The 21,519-nt window shown below is 38.1% G+C and overlaps 1 protein-coding gene across 12 annotated transcripts in view; it reads right to left on the bottom strand.

Moving 5' to 3' along the window:
- Positions 1-21,519, bottom strand: part of COL4A3BP (collagen type IV alpha 3 binding protein) — a 98,516-nt gene that overhangs the window by 11,620 nt on the left and 65,377 nt on the right. For 9 of the 12 annotated variants that reach the window (XM_006081313.3, XM_006081314.3, XM_006081317.3 and 6 more), the window contains 8 exons: positions 18,619-18,705; positions 14,506-14,598; positions 13,920-13,997; positions 8,328-8,423; positions 5,325-5,457; positions 4,373-4,443; positions 917-1,045; positions 260-389 (listed from right to left, as the gene is read on the bottom strand). In XM_006081313.3, coding sequence (XP_006081375.1) covers positions 260-389; positions 917-1,045; positions 4,373-4,443; positions 5,325-5,457; positions 8,328-8,423; positions 13,920-13,997; positions 14,506-14,598; positions 18,619-18,705 — 817 coding nt within the window. The remainder of the gene's footprint in view (positions 1-259; positions 390-916; positions 1,046-4,372; positions 4,444-5,324; positions 5,458-8,327; positions 8,424-13,919; positions 13,998-14,505; positions 14,599-18,618; positions 18,706-21,519) is intronic. The other 3 variants (XM_006081316.3, XM_006081315.3, XM_023750664.1) reach the window with 2 other exon arrangements.

Raw genomic sequence — 21,519 nt, 5'->3', positions numbered from 1 at the left:
AGTTGGCCTAAAGTTTTAAAATTTACCTATCTAGTCCAAGCTTAAAAAATTCTGATATAGTAGTTCTGGGGTGGAAGGCAGGTATGTATATTTCCTGAAAGTTTGATATACATCTTTCCAAATTAAAAATTACTAATCTAAAGGATAAAAACTCAAAAGGCATTTGTAATGGTATTTGTCCAAATGGTTAGTTATCATGTAGATCACACTAAGAACATCCACATTACCAAATAGCAAAAACAAACAACGAAATACATACCATTAGCTACATATGTAATCTTGCATAAAATGTTGTCCCTGCTAATCTTCTGGTTTCCTTCTGGTGGGCTAACCAAGGTTTGACAAATCATAGCGATATTTATTTTGGCACGAACACATCGATTGTTCAGCTGCCAAAACAAAAAATAAAAATGAAACAGCAGTATAGCAGATACCCAGTATTTTGTAATCTCTACTAGTCTAATAATACTATACTAAGTAAGCTGAAACCTCAACTCATCAAAATATTCAACAAAATCTTACAAGGATCAAACAACACATGCCAAACTGATAAGATTTCTCCTCCTTTTACGTAGTAAATGGAGCTAAATCGAGGTAGCAACCAGAGGTTTTGCCAGTAGTTGATCATGACTTAAGAGGCAACTGTGAGTAGTAGTCTGCATATACTACCTATCAGTGCTGTCTCACCTCATCTCAGGAACAAAGGAAAAGAGACCTGCTGAAATGTTCACAGCCATGACTACTGTCCTTCAGATAATACACAGGTTATATTATTCTAAGAAGCCAAAATAATACAAAATCTAAGAATTATCAACTCTAGTATCTGTGTGTGTCTGGCATGTGTTTATCATTTTTGTACTGCATGTATAGTTAGCTTTATATTATACAATTGTACACATTTATACAATGCACTTACAGGAGCACTATCGTGATCCACAGAAAAATTACAAACTATCCAAGTTTCAGGGTCATTTTCAGTCAAGGCTGGTATCTTTCGAATGGCAGAAAGATATAATACATCTCGCTGAGAAGCAGGCCACACTCTCTGTGGAAGAAGTAAAAATCATTTGAAAATTTGAACAATTCTTTATTCATTTGTAATATGTAACTAACAGAGAAACAAATGTAAAATCAATAAATATCTTAGTTGAAGGTAAAAATCTGTCAAATTTTAAATGAAAAGCATCTGAGAACACCCACCAAGGGATTAATTATGGACAGTGAGTTAATGGCTTTGCAGAACTATAGCAAAGGAATAGTGTTCTGCTATTTTTATTTTTTTATAAATTGTAGTAATTTGCTAAACTATTTTTAAGTATACAATTCATTGCCATGAATACATTCAGAATGTTATGTAAGCATTACCACATTTTCAAAAAATTGTTATCATACCAAATAGAAACTCTGTACCTACTAAGAAATGACACAGCATTACACCCCCTTCCTCAAACCCTGGTAATATCTTTCTTTTAACTATAGTATTAAACCTCAGCTTAAATTGTTCAGAGACTTTAAGCAAAGATTTTAGGGAAAGAAGACTACTCTTTTGATATAATCACACTTGAAGAATTCCAAATCAGGTAGACAGAATCTTTGAGTTTTATGGTATACAAGGAGAAACATATACTGTTGGAATGATATGGTCCCTAGGTCTCAGAAAACTGGGGCTTTTGTACTTTTAAATGAGAGAAAATATGCCTTGTCTTTTCTGATTGTTGACTATAAAAAGTAGCCAACAACTTAGTGTCAACACAACACAAATCATTTGCAAAGTGAAATGGTTTATATTTTAAAGATACAAAATTTCATGCAGTCAACAAAAGTAGTGTTGGAGAAATGTGTGTGAAACTAGTAATAAATGAAAGTTTAATCATGTTAGAATGATATTTGATATTTAAATACATTTAAAGTTTTAGAATAATATTCATCTTACTTTATTCTACTCTCTTCCCCTTCTGAAAATTGCCAAATAGTATTTCAAATAAAGAATAATAAATTAATTATTATTAATTAATGTCAGTGTGCTTCATAGCACACTATACCGGTTGCTATGATGCACACTGACCACCAGGGGGCAGATGCTCCAACCGGTAGGTTAGCTTCTAATAAATGCAAATCCAAAAGGAGGATGATGAGAGAAATTTAAAGAATGAGATGACTTAAATATTAGAAGATGAGTAGTCCTCTTTAAGACCATATTATAAAAGAAGCCAAATCTAAAGAAAAAAGATGTACATAGCGTTATTGGATTTTGTTGAAAAAGAAATATGCCAGGATTTTTTTATTCAAATAATTATAATTGTAACTTAAATTTTGTTATGTATGATACATTATTTTAATAATTTTTAGTTTTATTTTTCAAGAAATAAACCTAATACAACCTATATAATCCTCCCTTCCATCTATTATTTACCAAGTGAAATATTGGCAGATTGTTTTCCTGGATCAATTATCATCAAATAATAAGATTCTTCTGATTCTAAATTATTGGCCATTTATCTTTATTCTAAATTATAGAGCAATTAATTGATATTTTAACATCTACTAAATTTCAGATTACACTTAAACCCTGCACAAATCTGTATGTTGAAATAGAATCTTCATTTTTACACATTTCTTGAGCAGCTACCATGTAAAATGAAGCCTAGCTTATAGTCATCCTATATAATAAAAGCCTAATATGCTAAGTGTCTGGTTGACCGTTCAACCAATCAAAGCATAATATGCTAATGACATGCTAGGGCCACTGAACCGCTTGCTATGACGTGCACTGACCACCAGGGGGCAGATGCTCCAACTGGTAGGTTAGCTTCCTGCTGGGGTCTGGCTGATCGGGAATGAGCAAGACAGGCCAGACATGCCCTGGAGCCCTCCCGTGGTCCCTCCCCGGCTGGACAACCTCCCACGTCCCTTGCCAGCTCCGATCGTGCACCAGTGGGGTCCCTTGGTCTGGCCTGAGCCCTCTCGCAATCCAGGACCCTCTTGGGGGATGTTGGAGAGCCAGTTTCAGCCCAATCCCGCAGGCCAGGTGGAAGGACCCCACTGGTGCATGAATTCATGCACTGGGCCTCTAGCCTATATAATAAAAGCCTAAGTGACTGTTACAGTGGAACAACCGGTTGCTATGATGCACACTGACCACCAGGGGGCAGACGCTCAACATAGGAGTTACTCCCTGGTGGTCAGTGTGCTCCCACAGGGGGAGCGCCACTCAGCCAGAAGCTGGGCTCACGGCTGGGGAGCGCAGCTGCCACAACAGGAGCCTCTCCCAACTCCGTGGCAGCTGGCGCAGCAGACCAGGATGAGCGTGAGCAGCGCCCGGCCCCAATTTGGGCTCCTCCCTGGCCGCCTGCCGCTTGGCACACTGCTACATCCCCCGAGGGGTCCCGGACTGCAAGAGGGCACAGGCGGAGCTGAGGAACCCTGCCCCCAGTGCATGAATTTCGTGCACTGGGCCTCTAGTTAGATATAAAATGCCTCAGGTGAAAGACTGAGTTTAAGAAATACAGAGCAAATCTCAAATATTTTCACATATTCAGCTCAATTAAAAAGTCACTTGAACCCTAGCTGGTTCAGTGGATAGAGCGTCAGCCTGCAGACTGAAGGATCAATCCCAGGATTGATTCTGGTCAAGGGCACATGCCTGGGTTGTGGGCTTGATCCCCAGTAGGGGATGTGCAGGAGGCAGCCAATCAATGATTCTCTCTCATCATTGATGTTTTTATCTCTCTTTCCTTCTCTCTTACTCTCTGAAATCAATAAAGATACATTAAAAAAATAAAAGTCACTTGAATAAAAAATGAAGTACTTATTGAATCATTATATTTCCTATATAACATAATATTACTTTTTGTGGATCTCTTCCAAGTTTATTATTCTTTATTTGAAATACTATTTGGCAATTTTCAGAAGGGGAAGAGAGTAGAATAAAGTAAGATGAATATTATTCTAAAATGTTAAATATAGATTAGCAAAGGAAGAAATGAAGTAAAAGGGAATCAATTTAAATGACAATGCTTCGGTGTGCTCTGGTGTATGACCAACTTCTCAGTAGTTATGCTCAGCAACTTTTCATTGTTTTTAGATAATCCACTTAAGATCATTTTCATATCTATTAGTCTTAACACAGGCAAATAACATACTTTTCCACTTCTTATTATATTGATGTCATAGGAAACTATGATTCACTTTCATATTCGATAACTATCAATCTCCTATAGACTAGCTGCTAGAAAAATATTTGCATTCCTGAATTATTAATAAAGCCTTTAGATCTTTTCTGGCATTTAATTTCCTGTCAAATTTTATTTTAGACAATTTATATGTCTGTTTGAATTATAGTGAAATCCTTTAGGGATGAAGAGATATTTACCTTGTGTGTTTGATAAATGATGATTGCATTATCAGCTAATGTTTCCACCACATGAAAGTTTTCTATAGTTGCTGAAATGAAGGGAAAATATTAGTAGCCAAAAAGACATTGCTTTTTCCTAGAAGGTGATTAATTCACTTATACTGAGAGTCAATTACAAATGAACATTATAGTAGAATGAACAGGATTCTGCCCCACTTGGGCTAAGTTCAAATGGAAGGTAGTTAATACCTAGTATTAGGGCTATAGATGGTGGCTGTGGGAGCTGATCACCAGGAAATCTTATTTTCCTTTATCCAACATTTAGCTTCCACAGCAAGAAGGCGATTCTATATCAACACTGCATTACTCAGGCACAAATTATTCCCTAACACTATGACCCCTCCCTATAATCCCTAATTTACTGAAGCTGAATAAACTGCTCTATCTAGGTTTAGGTAACTGTATTTACTGGGAAGATTGTCAAACTGTCATTGATATACGTCTTATGATGTTCAAAAGTATCTATTTATGCAATCTGGTGTCTAAGGGAAACACCCCCTGCCAAAGTAACTAAACAAACCACAGCAGGATTCATGTAGGATTTACCAGGGAAACAAAACAATCTAGGAGAAAAGTAGATAAAACAGAAACCTTAGTTTTAGTCCTGGCTTTTACACCTACTAGGTCTGTGGCCTTTGACAAGTCACTTGACCTATCTGAATTTTACTTCATTACCTATCTATGCAAAATTGTTGAGGTATTAAATCAAATGCTAAAAAATACTGCAAAGCATTTTATAGTGTGAAAAACTTTATTTAAATATAAAGTATTATCAGTCCCCTATATGATTCTCCAGATATTTTCTACATTGACTTTGCAAACTAAAGATCATATGAAGAAAATCAGATTGGATTTGATATTAAATTCTAAATAATAATTATATTAAAATACATTAATAATAGCAGCTTACTTTCCCAATCATTGCGAACGTCAACATTCCAGAAGTAATTGCAGACCTCGTGTCCTGTAACTCCTTTAACTGCATGGGTAGCTTTTAAAGGATCCAGAACAATCCCATTTTCTTCTACTTCTCTCCTATATACCTATACAGGACATAATTAAAAATCTGTTTAAAAATCCTAAAGTAAACATTTGAAAGCATGTTTGCAAATTTAACAGCTTTTTAGGATTTACGAAAATCTCTTTATTTAACATAAACATTCTGTTAAAATTAAGTTTAAAATTTTAAATTATTAACACATTAAAATATTTAAAACTACAAATCCAAGGTAAATTTCAACTATGAAAAAATATGCATATATGATGAATGACTAATTACTGTGAGTTATTAAAAAATGAATGTATCAATTTAAATCAGGCATTATTTACTGAACATTCTCAAAGACTGTTCAACATGGCAAAGAAGGACAAATAAACCTGGTTAAAACATAATCTCTTTAAGGATACTGATTTAAGGTGGCTGTGTTCACTGATATATCCCCAGCATCTAGCATAGTATCTGAAACCCAGTAAGGCAACTATTTGCTGAATCAATGATTGAAAACTAAAATGTAATAAAGATCTATGCTCTCTTGCTTTAAATAATAAGGTTGTGTACTGGAGTGCTGATTAAAACTAGTTATTTCAAAATTATTGTGGGCTTGCTACTTTAGAGAACTCTGTAATAAGTTCTTTTTTAAATCCTCACCTAAGGACATGATGAGAGAGAGGGAGAGAGAGAGAAAGAGAGAAGAGACATGGATCGGTTGCTTCCCATATGCGCCCCAACCAACTGAGCCACCTGGCCAGGGCCTGTAATAAGTTCTTTTGACAAGTGATTAAACAATGTTACCAAAGGAAGAATCAGCTCTCAATTTATGGAGTGCCCATGGAGCCAGATACTACTAGTTATTTCACATGAAGTTTCTCTTTTACAATCTCTCCCCCCAAACTCCATTCCCTACACACTTACTTATTTGCTATTGGGTCTGCTATTTTCCGAGTCATCTGAAATGGAACTCTGTAGTGTAGACTTTTGGTTCTTTCTCTCACACTTCACGTAGGCTATTAAGATTATTACCAATCTTCTATAAAAAACAACTTGACTTTTCTACTATGGTTACTCTTTTAGGTAGACTTTCAACATCTTGTACCTGACTTTCTCAAGTGGTTTTCTTGGTCTCTTGCTGCTTCCCTATCAGCTTACTCTTCTGAAAATGCTACTTTGCATAGTGGCTTACCTAATGCTACAAAGGGTAGACTATTCTCTTTAGTGGGTTATATTATAATCCAGCCCTAATTTATTTCTAATGTTGTGGGTTGTAGGAGCACTTATTTTCTACTTAGTCCCTTCGCTTCCTGGAACTTCCCTAAGGGAGAAACAGTGACTTATCTGCATAGTGAGTACAGAGGGAGAACTAAGCAGATGTGGCTCAACCCCTTATGCAGAGAGCATGCATCCTGGTCTGCTTTTATGGCTTGCTCTTGTGGGAAAGGCCTCTGATTATACAGGTATCTCAGAAACATGTTTAGAGGTAACATATTAGCAAGACATTGTGACAGTTGGTCTCCATGTTGTAATCCAATCAGATCATCAGAATTATAGCATTTTGGTATCTCATTTGCCTGTCTCTTCTACCTTATTTCTTACTAGAGGCCCAGTACACGAAACTCATGCACTGGGGGAGGGGGGGGGGGGGTCCCTCAGCCCAGCCTGCACCCTCTCCAATCTGGGACCCCTCAGTGACGGCCGGTAAACCGACAGCCAACATCCCTTCCACAATCCAGGACTGCTGGCTCCCAACCGCTCGCCTACCTACCTGCCTGATTGCCTCTAACCACTTCTGCCTGCCCGCCTGATCACCGCCTAACCACTCCCCTGCCAGCCTGATTGACGCCTAACTGCTCCTCTGCCGGCCCAGTTGCCCCCAACTGCCCTCCCCTGCTGGCCTGGTTGCCCCCAACTGCCCTCCCTCCCTGCAGGCCTGGTCACCCCTAACTGCCCACCCTGCCAGCCTGGTCACCCCCAACTGCCCTCCCTCCCCTGCAGGCCCGGTCACCCCTAACTGCCCTTCCCTGTTGGCCTGGTTGCCCCAACTGCCCTCCCCTGCCAGTCTGGTCGCCCCCAACTGCCCTCCCCTTTTGGCTTGGTCCCCCCCAACTGCCCTTCCCTGTTGGCCTGATCTCCCACAACTGCCCTCCCCTGCTGGCCATCTTGTGGGAGGGCGTGATGGTCAATCTGCATATTACCTCTTTATTATATAGGAGGATTTGTTCCCTATTCAGGAGGAGAGGAAATTCCAACACTTAATATTGCACCCCATTTGCTAGAATAATTCTGGTCAACATAGTCTATATAAAACTCCTGAACAACAAATTAGCTTTCAACAGTGAAATCAGTCAGACAGAAAAAGACAAATACTGTATGATTTCACTTATACGTGGAATCTAAAAAAAACAGATGGCCCTGGCCAGTGTGGCTCAGTTGGCTGAGCGTTGTCCCGTGTACCAAGGGGCCCCAGATCCCTGGTTCGATTCCTGGTCAGTGCACATACAAGAATCAACCAATAAGTGGAACAACACATTGATGTTTCTCTCTCTCTCCCCCCCTTATTCTCTCTCTCTCTAAAAAATCAATAAATTAAAAAATATTTTTTAAAAGAGAGAAATATCCAAATAGAGAGCCATCAGTTAATTGTGGCCTGTTCATATTTAAACCACAAAATTTTATTTCTCCATGGCTTAGGCAAAACAGAATGGTTTGTGCATAGATTTGATCATAAAGAAATTATATAAAAGCTAAACCAGGAAAGCAAAAGGACATTTTATTTATTAATATCTGGTGCTTCTTTGATCATATGTAGTAATGTGTTTAAAAGTAATTTTTAAATGTTATCCTTATTCATATCAATGACGACAATATGACTGGAATAGAGGTGCAATTAGCAACCTATAACTTTTCACTGAGAATTACCTTCATTTCTCCTTCTTCTACAACCAACTGCCAATTGGCATCTCCACCTACATCCTGTAATGAATAAGTCATGTGGTTCTGCACCATCTCTTCAACCTTGAAAAGAAAAAAGCAAAGCTATAAGAATCTGCCTCCAATTAATAGCTATGACATAATCTCTAAAAAACAATGATACTCACTTTACTTCAGTTCTGAAATGATGCTCTTAAGAGAGCTGAGCAACCAAATGCACAAAGGTTAGTGAGTATGAAGAGTTTAGTCTACATTCTAGATATAATATCTAGGTTATGACAGGAGGGAGAAATATGGAAAGATGCTTCAATCAAATAACATACTGTACACTGGGCCTAAGGTGCATCAAGTGACCAAAATAAGCATTTTCGGGGCGGGGGGGGGTTCTTTCCTTTACCATAACGCGCTTCCTTACAGAGATGAGGTCTTAAAGCATAAATTCATTCAACTCTAAGGATAAAAGGAGCATGAAGAGACCATCTAGTCCAGTGTTTCCATATTTAAGACTATAATTGAGATACTAAATACACCAAGATTTCCCTACAAAAGGTAATAAAACTTGGGATATTTCACTGAAATGATAAAAAGATTGTTGCTGAAGGAACTGGCTCCTTTACCATCTACTCAGACACTTTATCTAAACTCTATTTTCTAAATTTTTACTCATTGTTTTATGTAGTAAATACATTAGAGAAGGCAGGAAGAATTAAAAAATATGTACACTGTACTTTGATTAAAAATGTATCCCTAAGTTTAACTACATATTTTACATAAAGTCTATGGTGTTCATTAGGGATAAAAAACAAGAACCAGGTTTACACATATTTTTAAAAAATATTTTTTATGGATTTCAGAGAGGAAGGGAGAGGGAGAGAGAAAAACATCAATGATGATAGAGAATTATTGATCGGCTGCTTCCTGCACACCCCACACTGGGGATTGTGAGCCGTGACCACCTGGTTCATAGGTTGACACTCAGCCACTGAGCCATGCCAGCCAGGTTACAAATATTTTGAAATGAACAAATACAAAATTAATGATTTGGGGGCAGAAACTTAAAATTACTAACCCTGGGGATATAAGTTTTATACACAAAAGGATGTGATCAATATGGTATTGTGGCTGTACTTCTGCGACATCAAGCTTTCTAGATCTCAGAATGCATCTTTGGTTACTGAAAGCAGGATGCTGTAAGTATCTCCTTAATTGGCAGTGATCACAAAAAGGTTTTTGATAAAAATACATGCTGAGATTCTATAATCTATTTTTGTATTAAATAAACACTAACATAACATTTTATTTCTTTATTCATTGCTGAAAACAGTGTGAATGGTGTTGGGTTGCAGACTTGAGAGAAAATTTAAAATGTGACTAATATTATAAAACATAACTTCAGGAGCTGCCTGGAAAAACCTGTGTGCCTCTGTAACTTTGAAATATGCTTTAGAAGGTAAGGATGACTAACGTAGGACTCCAAGTTACAAATACATTCAAACTGTATCTCATTTCCAAAAGAGAACAAAGAAAGTTCCAGTTAGTATCCATAAATAAAAAAGCCACAGTAGCACTGCACTCATTGTCTGTTTTACATCCTGATATGGAAAAATGTTTACCTTTATTAGATCCTAAGATCTTTAAAATCTTTAGATTTGATATGTACTTTTTAGGTCGGACACTGGGAGTTAAGGACACCTTTATTTAAGATTCGAGGCAAAAAGAAATGTTTCCCCCAACTAAGTCCTACTTATAATGGATTACTTGTGAAAGAAGAATGTGAAGGGTTTTATTCTAGTAAAAACAGAGTCCTGTTTAAAAAAATATTTACCGCCATTTAGCTCTTTTGTTGGAAAGTATGCAGGTAGCTGTGTTTTTGTTTGGGAGGTTATTCCTGAATTAGCAATTTCAAAAGTTTGAAAAGTGATCTATTTTGGTCCAAAAGAAATCAGATTCCACAAATATAAATTGACAGAAGGTAACATAAGTTAAAGTAATGCAAAGTCAGTCAAAAAAGTCACAGAAAAATTGCAAAAATGCGAGAAGCAAAAACACCACTTTTAGTGTATCAGACTGGCAAAAATTAACTAAATTGTAATATTCAGTGTCAGTATAATAAAAGAAAACTGACCTGGGAATACAGTTGGTTCAACTTTTTTAATGAACAGTTTGGTAATCTAATTTAAAATTCCTAAGTGTGCATGGCCTTTATCCTAACAATTCTAAGAATATATTCTAAGGAAATCTATATACATAAAAAGGCAGCTACCATACGGCCATAACAACCTAACAACCGGTTGCTATGACACCCACTGTGGCCAATGAACCGGCCAGATCAGGGGGTGGGGCCGTGAGGTTGGCTGGCCTGCTCCTGATTGGACACTCCCACCCTGATCAAGAGCTGGGCCTGCCAGCCAAACGCTCCCCCCCCCCCGCCAGGCGTGCCCCCATCAGCCCGCCCTACCACAATAAGCCCGCAGCCCCTCCCCCGGCTGGCCTGCCCCTGATTGCACCCCCCACCCCAATAGGGGGCAGGGCTGGCCGGCCAATCTCCTGCAGCCCCTCCCGTCAGGTTGCACTCCAGATCGGCCCCTCCCTGCCCCCCGCCCAATCAGGGGCAGAGTCGGCTGGCCAACCACCCATGGCCCCTCCCCCCCGGCCGCTGCCCCCCCCCATCGGCACCCCCAACCCACCCCATTCGGGGGAGGGGCCAGCCAGCCCACCCCCAATCAGTCCCCCAACCCTAATCGGGGGCAGGGCCCACTGGCCAATCGCCCGCGGCCCTTTCCCCCAGCTGGCCCAGCCCTGATCGGAGGTCCTGATCCAGGTCGGCCAGCAGGCCAACCTCCTACCATCTCCTCCTCCCGACAGGCTCAGCCCCAATTTGCCCTGACTGGGGCCAGGCCGGCCAGACCCCACCTGTGCACGAATTCGTGCACTGGGCCTCTAGTAATTTAATAAGTGTACAAAAATGTATATATAAAGATGTTATATATACAAGAATGCCCATGCAGCACTATTTATAACAGCGATAAACTTAAAATAAACTAAATATTCAGTATCAGGTGAGAAGGCAAACCCAGTATGCAATCCATAAATAGGTAAGTAGATACAGACCTTTATTTATTACTGATGGGAAGAATGGACCTAATTATATGTTTAAAAAATAAAGCTGGTTACAAAATAGTATATATAGATTTAACTACTGTGGTAGGAAAAGACAATTAAGGTATGTGTATTTATCATATGAGCCTGATTATTTATTTTTATTTTTTTAAAATATATTTTTATTGATTTCAGAGAGGAAGGAAGAAGGAGAGAGGGATAGAAACATCTGCAATGAGAGAGAATCATGGATCGGCTGCCTCCTGCAAGTCCCCCACTGGGGATCGAGCCCACAACCCGGGCATGTGCCCTTGACCGGAACTTAACTCGGGACCAACGCTCTATCCACTGAGCCAAACCGGCTAGGGCCTGATTTTTTATATGCATGAGAATATCAAGTGGTATAGTATTTTACTTTTATTTACTTTCTAGTTCTGCTACAATTAGCATGTATTACTGTACAGTAAAAAAGGGAGGAGTAAAATAATTACCACAACAATGAATTATGAACATAAAGTAGAAAAGCTTTACACAGAATTGTTTTGCAGTGATGTTCACTATAGATTAACCTGCAGCTGTACTCCCACCCTTTGATGTTATTTTTTCAAAAGATGATTTTTTTTCTCTCTTTCATTTTGAAATGACATCTTTAGTTGGAAACTGTGTAATGCAAATAAATGTGACCAAAAGATCCATTTATAAATCCAAGTCCTTTCTACTTTCTGTACACTTTGATTTAGAGCTACTTCATTCCCAATTTCTGCCCAGAAGATAGATTCATGATTTTCTATTAATTTCCTAGTAGTTTCACTTATTTTACTTTAGGTTATTTTTCAGGGCATCTCATAATCCTATGTTTAATTATCCTATCCAATCAGGATTATGAACATAATTTCAACAAGAACAAAGCGGTCATGAGCTGAGACTTGTACACAGATGCCAAAGCTAATAAATCAATAGCTAAATGCCAAAGCCCAAGTTTGCTAATGACACCAAATACTTTAGCAAGGGCGAGAAACACTTGAACCTCAATGTTATTTGTCTTCATTTTTGCCCCTTTTGGGAATATGACAGTACAATAATCAAAAGCTAAAACAGAATCTGATCAATCACATGCATGACATATTAGGAAAAAAAAAACCCTTCAGAAAGACTTCTCAACTTACAAACAGGAGATACACAAAAAATTAGGTAAAGAATTAACCTATGACTTGGCAGAAATCTTGTAAAAAGCTGGGCACCTACTTCTCAGTGACATATTCACCTGTATTTGAAGGCTTTCAGCTGTTCTATAGCGCTCTACAGCCAGGGGAGCTGGGTTCTGAAGCCCCAATTCTCAGGCACTTATCAGTGGCTTGTATTCTTTTCTTGCTCTCACATTTTCTTTCATCTAGAGCCTGTATATTCCTATATTTTAAGGGAAAATGGTGACCAGTACTGATGGGTTTTAGTTAGTTTTGGCTCCGGGTGATTTCTGATAAATTGATATATCTCTTTCTCAAAAATGTTTAAGAAGAAAAAAGCTGCAAAAGTCTGAACAACACAATTTGATTTTAGACTTACTGTTCTTCACTGAATAGCTAAAAAACTAATGTAAACTTTATTCAAAGAAATTATGTTATTATTAAAAGCTCACTTACTGAACACTGACTACATGCCAGGCCCTAGGTAGACCTGAGTCCTAGCTAGATCACAGAAGTGCAGCTAACCACAATTTAAACTTGGGTCACTTTGGGAATTCAAGTTCTTAAAAATAAAATAATTTAATCCAATAAAATTCAATCACCAGAGAGATACAAAGTTGAATTGCAAAGATAAAAAAAATTTTCCCCCAACTAATGCTGATACTAAAATATATTGTTTTAATGACTTTATTATGAGAGCAGAGACTGCAAGCATCTGGCTTCCTGTCTTAAATTTCTAAACCCTTACTGATGATACCAAATAATCAATTAAAACCAATTTCCATAAATTTAGTATAGAACAGAAGTATTAATTTATAGTATCAAACGGTAATGTGCATAAGGAAAGTACAAGCTGTTCAACAAATATTATTTAAAAGGTTATTTCCCTGTTGAATATAATTATATTTTAAATTAGATTAGAAGTGAGGCTGCTGAATCCTGCTTTTATGCTATAACCATGTCCATCAAAGTTGCTGAATCCTGCCTGAATAAATCAGATATTACATAATACTTTAAAACTATGTACCTTCAATTGTTTCAATTCAATTTACAATCTTTCAGGAATACCTCCTATATGGCAAAATTTCAAGCTATTCACAGTAAAAGATACAAAGGGCACATGCAAGCTTGATAGAGGAACTACTTAGTAGAAAAGGAAGGCCTTTTTAATGCTTATAACTATTTAAAATTCAGAACGAAAACAAGTGGCCTAACCAAAAGATTTCTCGGAACTGGGAAAGCAGGCTGAAATATAGCACAGAAAGACTCAAGTCCACTCTATACATTCATACAGTACCTGGGAGCTGAATCTGTGAACATCGTCAGAGGCACTGACTAGATCAATGGAAGACATGGAGGAAGAGCGACTATAGGGCTACCAGAGACAGACAAAGAAAAAACCAAGTAATCAGAACAAAGGCACAACAGAGCATTCAGTACCAACTTCCAAACACAAGATAAAGAGAGAGAACAAAGCACTATATGAAACAAGCTCAGCAGCAAGTGCTGAGTCCATGCACCTATTATGTGTTATGCTCTAAAATCTTTCTAAAATGAATGCAGCGCTTTCAACAATGTAAAATAATACCACTTAAACCCAAAGAAAAAAGAAACTTAATGTAACTGGCTATGCTTTTGGCTATTTTGGACTAGTCATTCCCTGTTATCCCCTCTCCCCCACCTCCTTTCCTCTTAAATGATAAAGAACATAATCATAAGAAGATTTCTGTTTTGGAGGATGCATATGGAAGAAAACATATAATACCAAAAAAATCTCATTACTTAAGTTCAAGAAAAGGAAGGAAAACTTATACAAGATAGTTCCATCAACAGTGAAGAACAATACAGCATACACTTGGAGTAAACTCTGACATTAGGCTTACCTTTTGGACAAATCTATGAGTCCCCACAGAAGAAAAGGCATCTCCAGATGGCATGGATGTAGGCCAATGTAACCTGACCTTTTCGCTCTGTGACTAAGAAAACATATAATGTTAAGAGGCAAAGGCTTTTAAGTGTATTTTGCAGCTAAAGAATGGTTAATATAACCTATAACCTGAAACTATCAACATTTAACTACTGAACACTTCAGTACTTATGTAGTAGACAGTTAGACAGACATGAGCAGAGCAAGATGACAGGCCAACTACAGAAGGTCACCAGAGCAGAAAGCCCCAGGTACCTAGCTATGGGCAAAACTGGGAAACCAAGGACCTCCATCCCCAGGGTAACCTTTCCTCCCTGGAGCATATCACTAGTCATGTGGGTTAGACCCCCTAAGAGGGACAGAGAACAAGGGGACAGGAGAATAGCCTCATAAGACTCCCATACAAGCCCTTGCATGATTTCTCCCTTAAGGATTAAGCCCCAGGACAATGAGGTTCTGACCCACATCAAATAATCTTAGGAACAAAGCCTTGGGTCTGTTGACCATGGAGACAGCTTAGGTTAAACTAGGGATGATATCAGATGTGTTCAGCTCCAGGCCCAGAAAAGCAGCAAAACCAGACAAGCCATGTTATAGCTGACAACAGGACCAGCTGCATTGACTAATGACCCCCTGCCCTGGTGCTGACCAATCCCTGGAGACCAAAACCCTGAAAAGACACATCTGTAAAGCTGATGAATATTCTATTGGGATCCTCCCTGAAACCTCCAGACAAATACCCTCAAGACTGATAACCCAGTGCTGCTCTCTCCATGGAGCACACCTATGCTTTTCCCCACCCCCAGGTCCGCCTTCCTTGCCTTTCTTTTTCATAAGCTGCAAGGGTATTTATTCTTTTGCCTCTGTAACTTGTTTCCTAAGCCCATTTCTTCTGACTCACTTCTTCTAGCCCTGTGACTTTCTAAATAAACTTTTGCTTGTGTTTGAGTCTCAGCTCTGAATTCTTTCTTAGGCAGAACTCAAGCAGTGAGAACTCAAGAACCGAGGTTGTTGAACTGAGGTCCGGTCTGACTACACCAAGCATGCCAAACTCGCAGCCCACAGGTCACATGTAGCCCACGACGAATATTTTTGCGACCCAGCCAATATAACCGAATGTAAGAAATGTTTTAATAAAAATTTCGTAACTTAATTTTTACAATATCCTGTTATACATAATCTTCTATATATATAAAAGGCTAAAAAGCCTAACCAACTGGCCAACCTTCTGGTAGCTATGATGCGTAATGACCACCAGGGGACAGACACTCCAACCAGTAGCTATGATGCACACTGACCACCAGGGGGCAGATGCTCAATGCAGGAGCTGCCGAACTGTGGTGACTTGGCAGCTGTGGTTCTCGGGTGATGCACCTGGAACCAGAGAGGAGGGCCCTTTGTATTCAGCATGTCTCTATTGAAATAATCCTACGTTTCTATGAAAATTGAAGCTTTTGTTTTTTTTGTGGCCCACATAAACTTAAACCTTGTTTATTTGGCCTGTGTTAGCCTTTGAGTTTGACATGCTTGGACTATACCAAGCTAACACCTGATGCTGTTTTGCCACCAACACTTAGAAATATTTGAATCATGAAACTACTCTGACATTTACTTTATGTGTCCCAATTCAATCTCTTCTTTTGGACCTGACAGTTACTAACTTAGCCCAGGGATCATTTTTTTAAAATTTTGCTCCTAGTCGGACTCTCCGATGCCAACATGACATCATTTACCATAAATCAATCTTAATTTAATATTGATTTTCTTATTCAAACTCTGCCCAAATTATTCCAATCATTCCACCTCATAAGGCTCCTGCAGGGCTGTATCATTTGAATCACTATCAGTGTTTGCTTCAGTCACGTCATGTCTGTCTTTGCTCCTTTCCATAAAGGTATTCATCTTGTCTTCATCTAATCATTTCATTCCTGTTAAGCTGCCACTTAACCTCTTTCTCCCTCCTCAGCTTCCCTAGTTTCTTCTCATTCTATAAATATCTATTAAATGTAATGTACCAGAAACTTTGCTGTTTTATGTGTGTGCTCATTTTCTAACTATGTAGAAGACAACTGGTTATTTCTATTCAATACGATCTGAACACAACAGCAAAGATCTCATTTCTCACTCACCACTTTTTTGTATAGCTTTCCTTATGTTGGCAAATAATGTAAAACAAATGTAAACTCAAAACTGTGTCACTGAAGACTACCTATGTAGTGGTTGTGTTGTTGAGAGCCCTGTGTAATATCTAATGCATACAATGAGGGTAATGATCTGAACCTTTGGAACTGATTTCATGGATTACTGATGCTTACTCCTCTATAGCATTAACATACTGTAATCATCTGTCATAATGACACGTCTAGTTATTAGGCAAGGAAAGTCACGGGTCTGTTTAATGCTTGTTTTGTAGAGGATCTACCAGAGTACCAAAAATAGTCTGAAATGAAATGAGTTGATAGTCCCATGAATATTTCTTTTCTCTAAAGCTTATAGAAGCTTTCATTGATTCTCTTTAACTCCAACTCAACCAATGTGTTGATATTTAGGATTTTAGAGCCAGAGGTATGATTTGATTCATCTTGTCTAAGCCCTTGTTTCACAGATCAGGAAACCAAGGCCCAGAAAATTTAAGTGATAAGTTTATAGCTTCATAGTTAGCCAGTGGCAAAACTAAGACTAAAACAAAGTTGTCATGACCTCAGTTCACTACTCTTTCTATGATAACACATATTAAATAAAAACAGAACATACACACAAAAAACAGTGTAGGCGAAAAACCCTAAAAAAACAAACACAATGATGCTGCTTTGGGTAATACGTTTGGCATCCAAAATTAGAAGTCATTTAAGAACTGAAAGTTCCCACTCTTATTGAGTGCTGTGTAGCATCTTTTAGGTATAAAAATAAGCAATAAGCTTTATAAACTAATGTTACATGAACTTTTTATCATGAGTTATAAAAAATAATGAAAAATGAACATGAAAAGCAGCCACTATTACAGGTGATTTACCTTCAAGTAGATAGACTAATAAATGGGCATAATAGCCATGACTGCCTTAGCAATGGCAGGGAATGAACATGTCAACTTTTTTTATGCAGGTAAATCTGTAGTGTACAACTGATATACATATCGTTTATTTGTAAGATGCTTCAAGTCCTGGGAAAAGTAACTAAAATTCACCCTTAAATACCATCTAGTGTTAATACTTGGCAACTGCATTGTTGCAGAATTGAAGGCAAGGGATCAAATTAATCTTGAAATTAGAGTTAAACGATTTAATATATGCTTAGTTCCACTTCCACAGGAGAATCTGGGCATAACTACTGTGAACTTAATGATGACAAAACACTAAGCAAAGTTAAAAGTGAGGAAGCAATTGAAGGTTAAGATAGTGAAAGCAATAAAGGAGTTAATAATAAAAACTGAATGGTACCAATGGAAGAAAAATAGATTCTTGGTAATCTTCCTTTTGAATTTATATGGCACTTGGTGGTAAAAAGTTGTTCAAAGAGACTGTTTTACTCAGAGTAAATATATACTTGATATTAACAGGATCATGATAAAGTTGGATATTTCAAGGGCAATAGACAGAATATTTTAACTTCATGTTAATTATGCATGCTTTATTTTTTATTTTTTAAAAATATATTTTACTGACCCTTTACAGAGAGGAAGGGAAAGGGATAGAGAGCCAGAAACATCGATGAGAGAGAAACATCGATCAGCTGCCTCCCGCACACCTCCCACTGGGGATGTGCCTGCAACTAAGGCACATGCCCTTCACTGGAATCGAACCTGGGACCCTTCAGTCCGTGGCTGGCGCTCTATTCATTGAGCCAAACCGGACACGGCTGCATGCTTTCTTTAAACTATCATTGGTCTTCTTTCCATTGCTTGGAAATTGATCAATGGAAGAACTGACATGAAGATTCTCCTACATTTGTGACTCAATGCAGACACAGTTCATTTTCTAGGTTATCAGATATTTCAGTTTTCAAATTCTATTTATATAAAATACCATACATCAAGAAATACCTAGTGTTAAATTTTTAGTGACAGATATACCTGTTCTTCTATTTTATCTTGTCTGTCAAGAGCAGCTTCAACAGCATCAAAGAACTCTTCTTCATTAATCAGACTGTTTGGACCTTCCTATTTGAACACACAGAAGAAAAAAAAAAAGCTGGTTTAAGAAAGTGGAAAACACTGATAATTCTGGCATTAACTCTAGGGAAAAGTTGAAAAGTGATTCAACAAACATTTCTGAACCAGTTAGTACACTAGGTAATATATAAAATATGAGTAACATATGCTTTGTGTAGAATCATGAGTATAACAATCACTTAGTACTCATATACTTACTGTATATTGACCAATATTGTATTAGGGCAATAATCTAGAGCAGGGGTCCTCAAACTACGGCCCGCGGGCCACATGCAAATACAAATATTGTATTTGTTCCCATTTTGTTTTTTTACTTCAAAATAAGATATGTGCAGTGTGCATAGGAATTTGTTCATAGTTTTTTTTAAAACTATAGTCTGGCCCTCCAACGGTCTGAGGGACAGTGAACTGGCCCCCTGTTTAAGAAGTTTGAGGACCCCTGATCTAGAGTAAGAGGTTGGTTAACTATGGCCCATAGGCCAAATCCAGTCCACTGCTTACTGTTGTATGGCCTGTAAGCTAAGAATTTCATTTTTTAAATGGTTGGGGGAAAAGGAATGAATAACAACATTTCATGACATGTTGGAATTACATAAAGCTAAATAAAGTTTTATTGGAATATAATCTTCATTGTATTCATATGCATTGTCTATGCCTGCTACAGTGACAGAGTTGAGTACTTATAACTTAAATACTTGGCGACAGAAACCGTATAAAATTGAAGAAAGGTAAGTACAAAGTTGCAGATCTACAGGCAATGAGCAGTACAGACTGGGTACTGAGCGGGATCTTCCTAAGCAAATAGAAGTAGTTCATGGAGAAAGAAAAATTGAGCTAGCTGATGCTTGAGAGCCTGGTTAGATTGCAGAGCAGTGGTTCTCAATTGCCTGGAGAACTTGTTAAAATGAAAATACCCAGGACCCCATACACAGAAATTACTTCTCTGCAGGTCTTGGGTGGAGCTGGGAATATGCATGTTTAATAAGTCCTCCAAGTGATTCTCATGCAAAGAGAACCTCAGCTGTATCAGAAGATAAAAGTATAAAAGAACAATAGCAAAATGGAAACAAACAAGGTATGTTCCTGCTGTGATGGAATAAATAAGTGGACTGTAAGTTGAATAATGGCTTTACATTATGGTAAAAGTAGAGGCTGAAAAGGTACACTTTGGTTTAAGGCTCCCTAAATTTTTTTTTTAAAAAAATGTTTTTATTGATTTTATACAGGGAGGGAGAGGGAGATAGAAACATGGATGTGAGAGAAATATCAACATCGATTGGCTGACTCCTGCATGCCCCCTGCTGGGACCAAGACTGCAACCAGGGCATGTGACCTGACTGGAAATTGAACCAGCAACTTCTTGGTACAGGGATTGATGCTCAACCAGCTGGGCAGAGCTCCCCCCCCCCCCAAATTTTTTTTTAATCCTCACCCGAGGGTATTTTTCCATTGATTTTTAGAGAGTGGAAGGGTGCAGGAGAGACAGAGAGAGAAACATCGATGTGAGATATATCGATTAGTTGCCTCCCACACAAGATAGAGCCGGCAACCGAGGTATGTGCCCTTGACCAGAATCAAACCCGGGATCCTTCAGTCCGCGGGCCAACGCTCTATCCATTGAGCCAAACTGTCCAGGGCTCCTAAATTTTTAAATATAAAAATAAGACACATGAATGATTGTTGGTCTCTCTATAATCTTACCAGTTAGACTGATAACCCAACGTCATCACTACTCCATGAAAAATTATCTAGCAACATTATTCCATCCCTGTCACAACGTGGGGTCACACAGGAAGGGTGGGAGAAAACCCCTTGGCACAGGCATATGAGGAATCTTGATTTAATGCAATAGTTCTTTTGGAGTTATGAGGACTCTCTCATAACTCATTTCAAAAGAAAAAAAATCCACAGAAACTTTTTATTCAACTTCAACATACACACAGAATAGTGCATACTTCAATGAATTATCACTAAGTGAATTTAAACATGTAATGACCTGTTGGATCAGGAGAAGAACAGTAACAGCATTCTAGAGGCTATCCTGAAGGATTCCCTGTATACAGTTAAAACATTTCAAAGGCACTTAAATAGTAGTAGTATCACTTTGGTTTTTGTTGATGTGAGAAAAATAGAAAATATCCAAAATCTACTCTGAACATATTTTCTGGTGATTTTTGAAAACTCTATTGATCATAACCACACCTACACTTTTAAAAATTATAATACGCATTCAACCTATGCAATCATGTCAGCATCTCAGGAGTCTCCCAATTGGGAAATTCAGGATTAAAAAGTTCTGCTTTTGGGTGGTGAACACACATGTAATATACAGATGATGTATTAAACAACTGTACACTTGAAACCTATATAATGTTATTAAGCAATGTCAACCCAATACACTTAATACAAAATTTTTAAAAATTCTACTTTGATAAGTGAAATGGGCAAATAAGAAAGGTACATTTTTCCTTTGATGGCAATCTGAGAACTTAGTAATTGTATAAAATTTCTTTTATTAAAAAACAACTTAAAAAAACCCACTTTTATTTCACCTTCTTACCAAGGAAAAGAGCTATTTGTTGCTAAATCTATGGGACACACTCCACAGTCTTGACCTCACTTGCCCTATTGGCAGCATTTCTAATGACTCTCTTTGCAAGGCTCTCTGCCCTTGGATTCCTAACTTCCTAGTTCCCCTCTACTAAGTACTCTTCTTGGGCTCCTGTGCAAACTCTTCCTCCTTTGTCTATCCCTTAAATGTGGGTGTTCCTTAGGATTCCACACTTGCTTTCCCACAGCATT

Source organism: Myotis lucifugus, unplaced genomic scaffold (genome assembly GCF_000147115.1).
Source record: "Myotis lucifugus unplaced genomic scaffold, Myoluc2.0 scaffold_0, whole genome shotgun sequence".
In the NCBI taxonomy this organism is placed as follows: domain Eukaryota; kingdom Metazoa; phylum Chordata; class Mammalia; order Chiroptera; family Vespertilionidae; genus Myotis; species Myotis lucifugus.
Note: the sequence above shows the minus strand (reverse complement) of the source record. Positions and strands in the feature narration are given on the sequence as shown.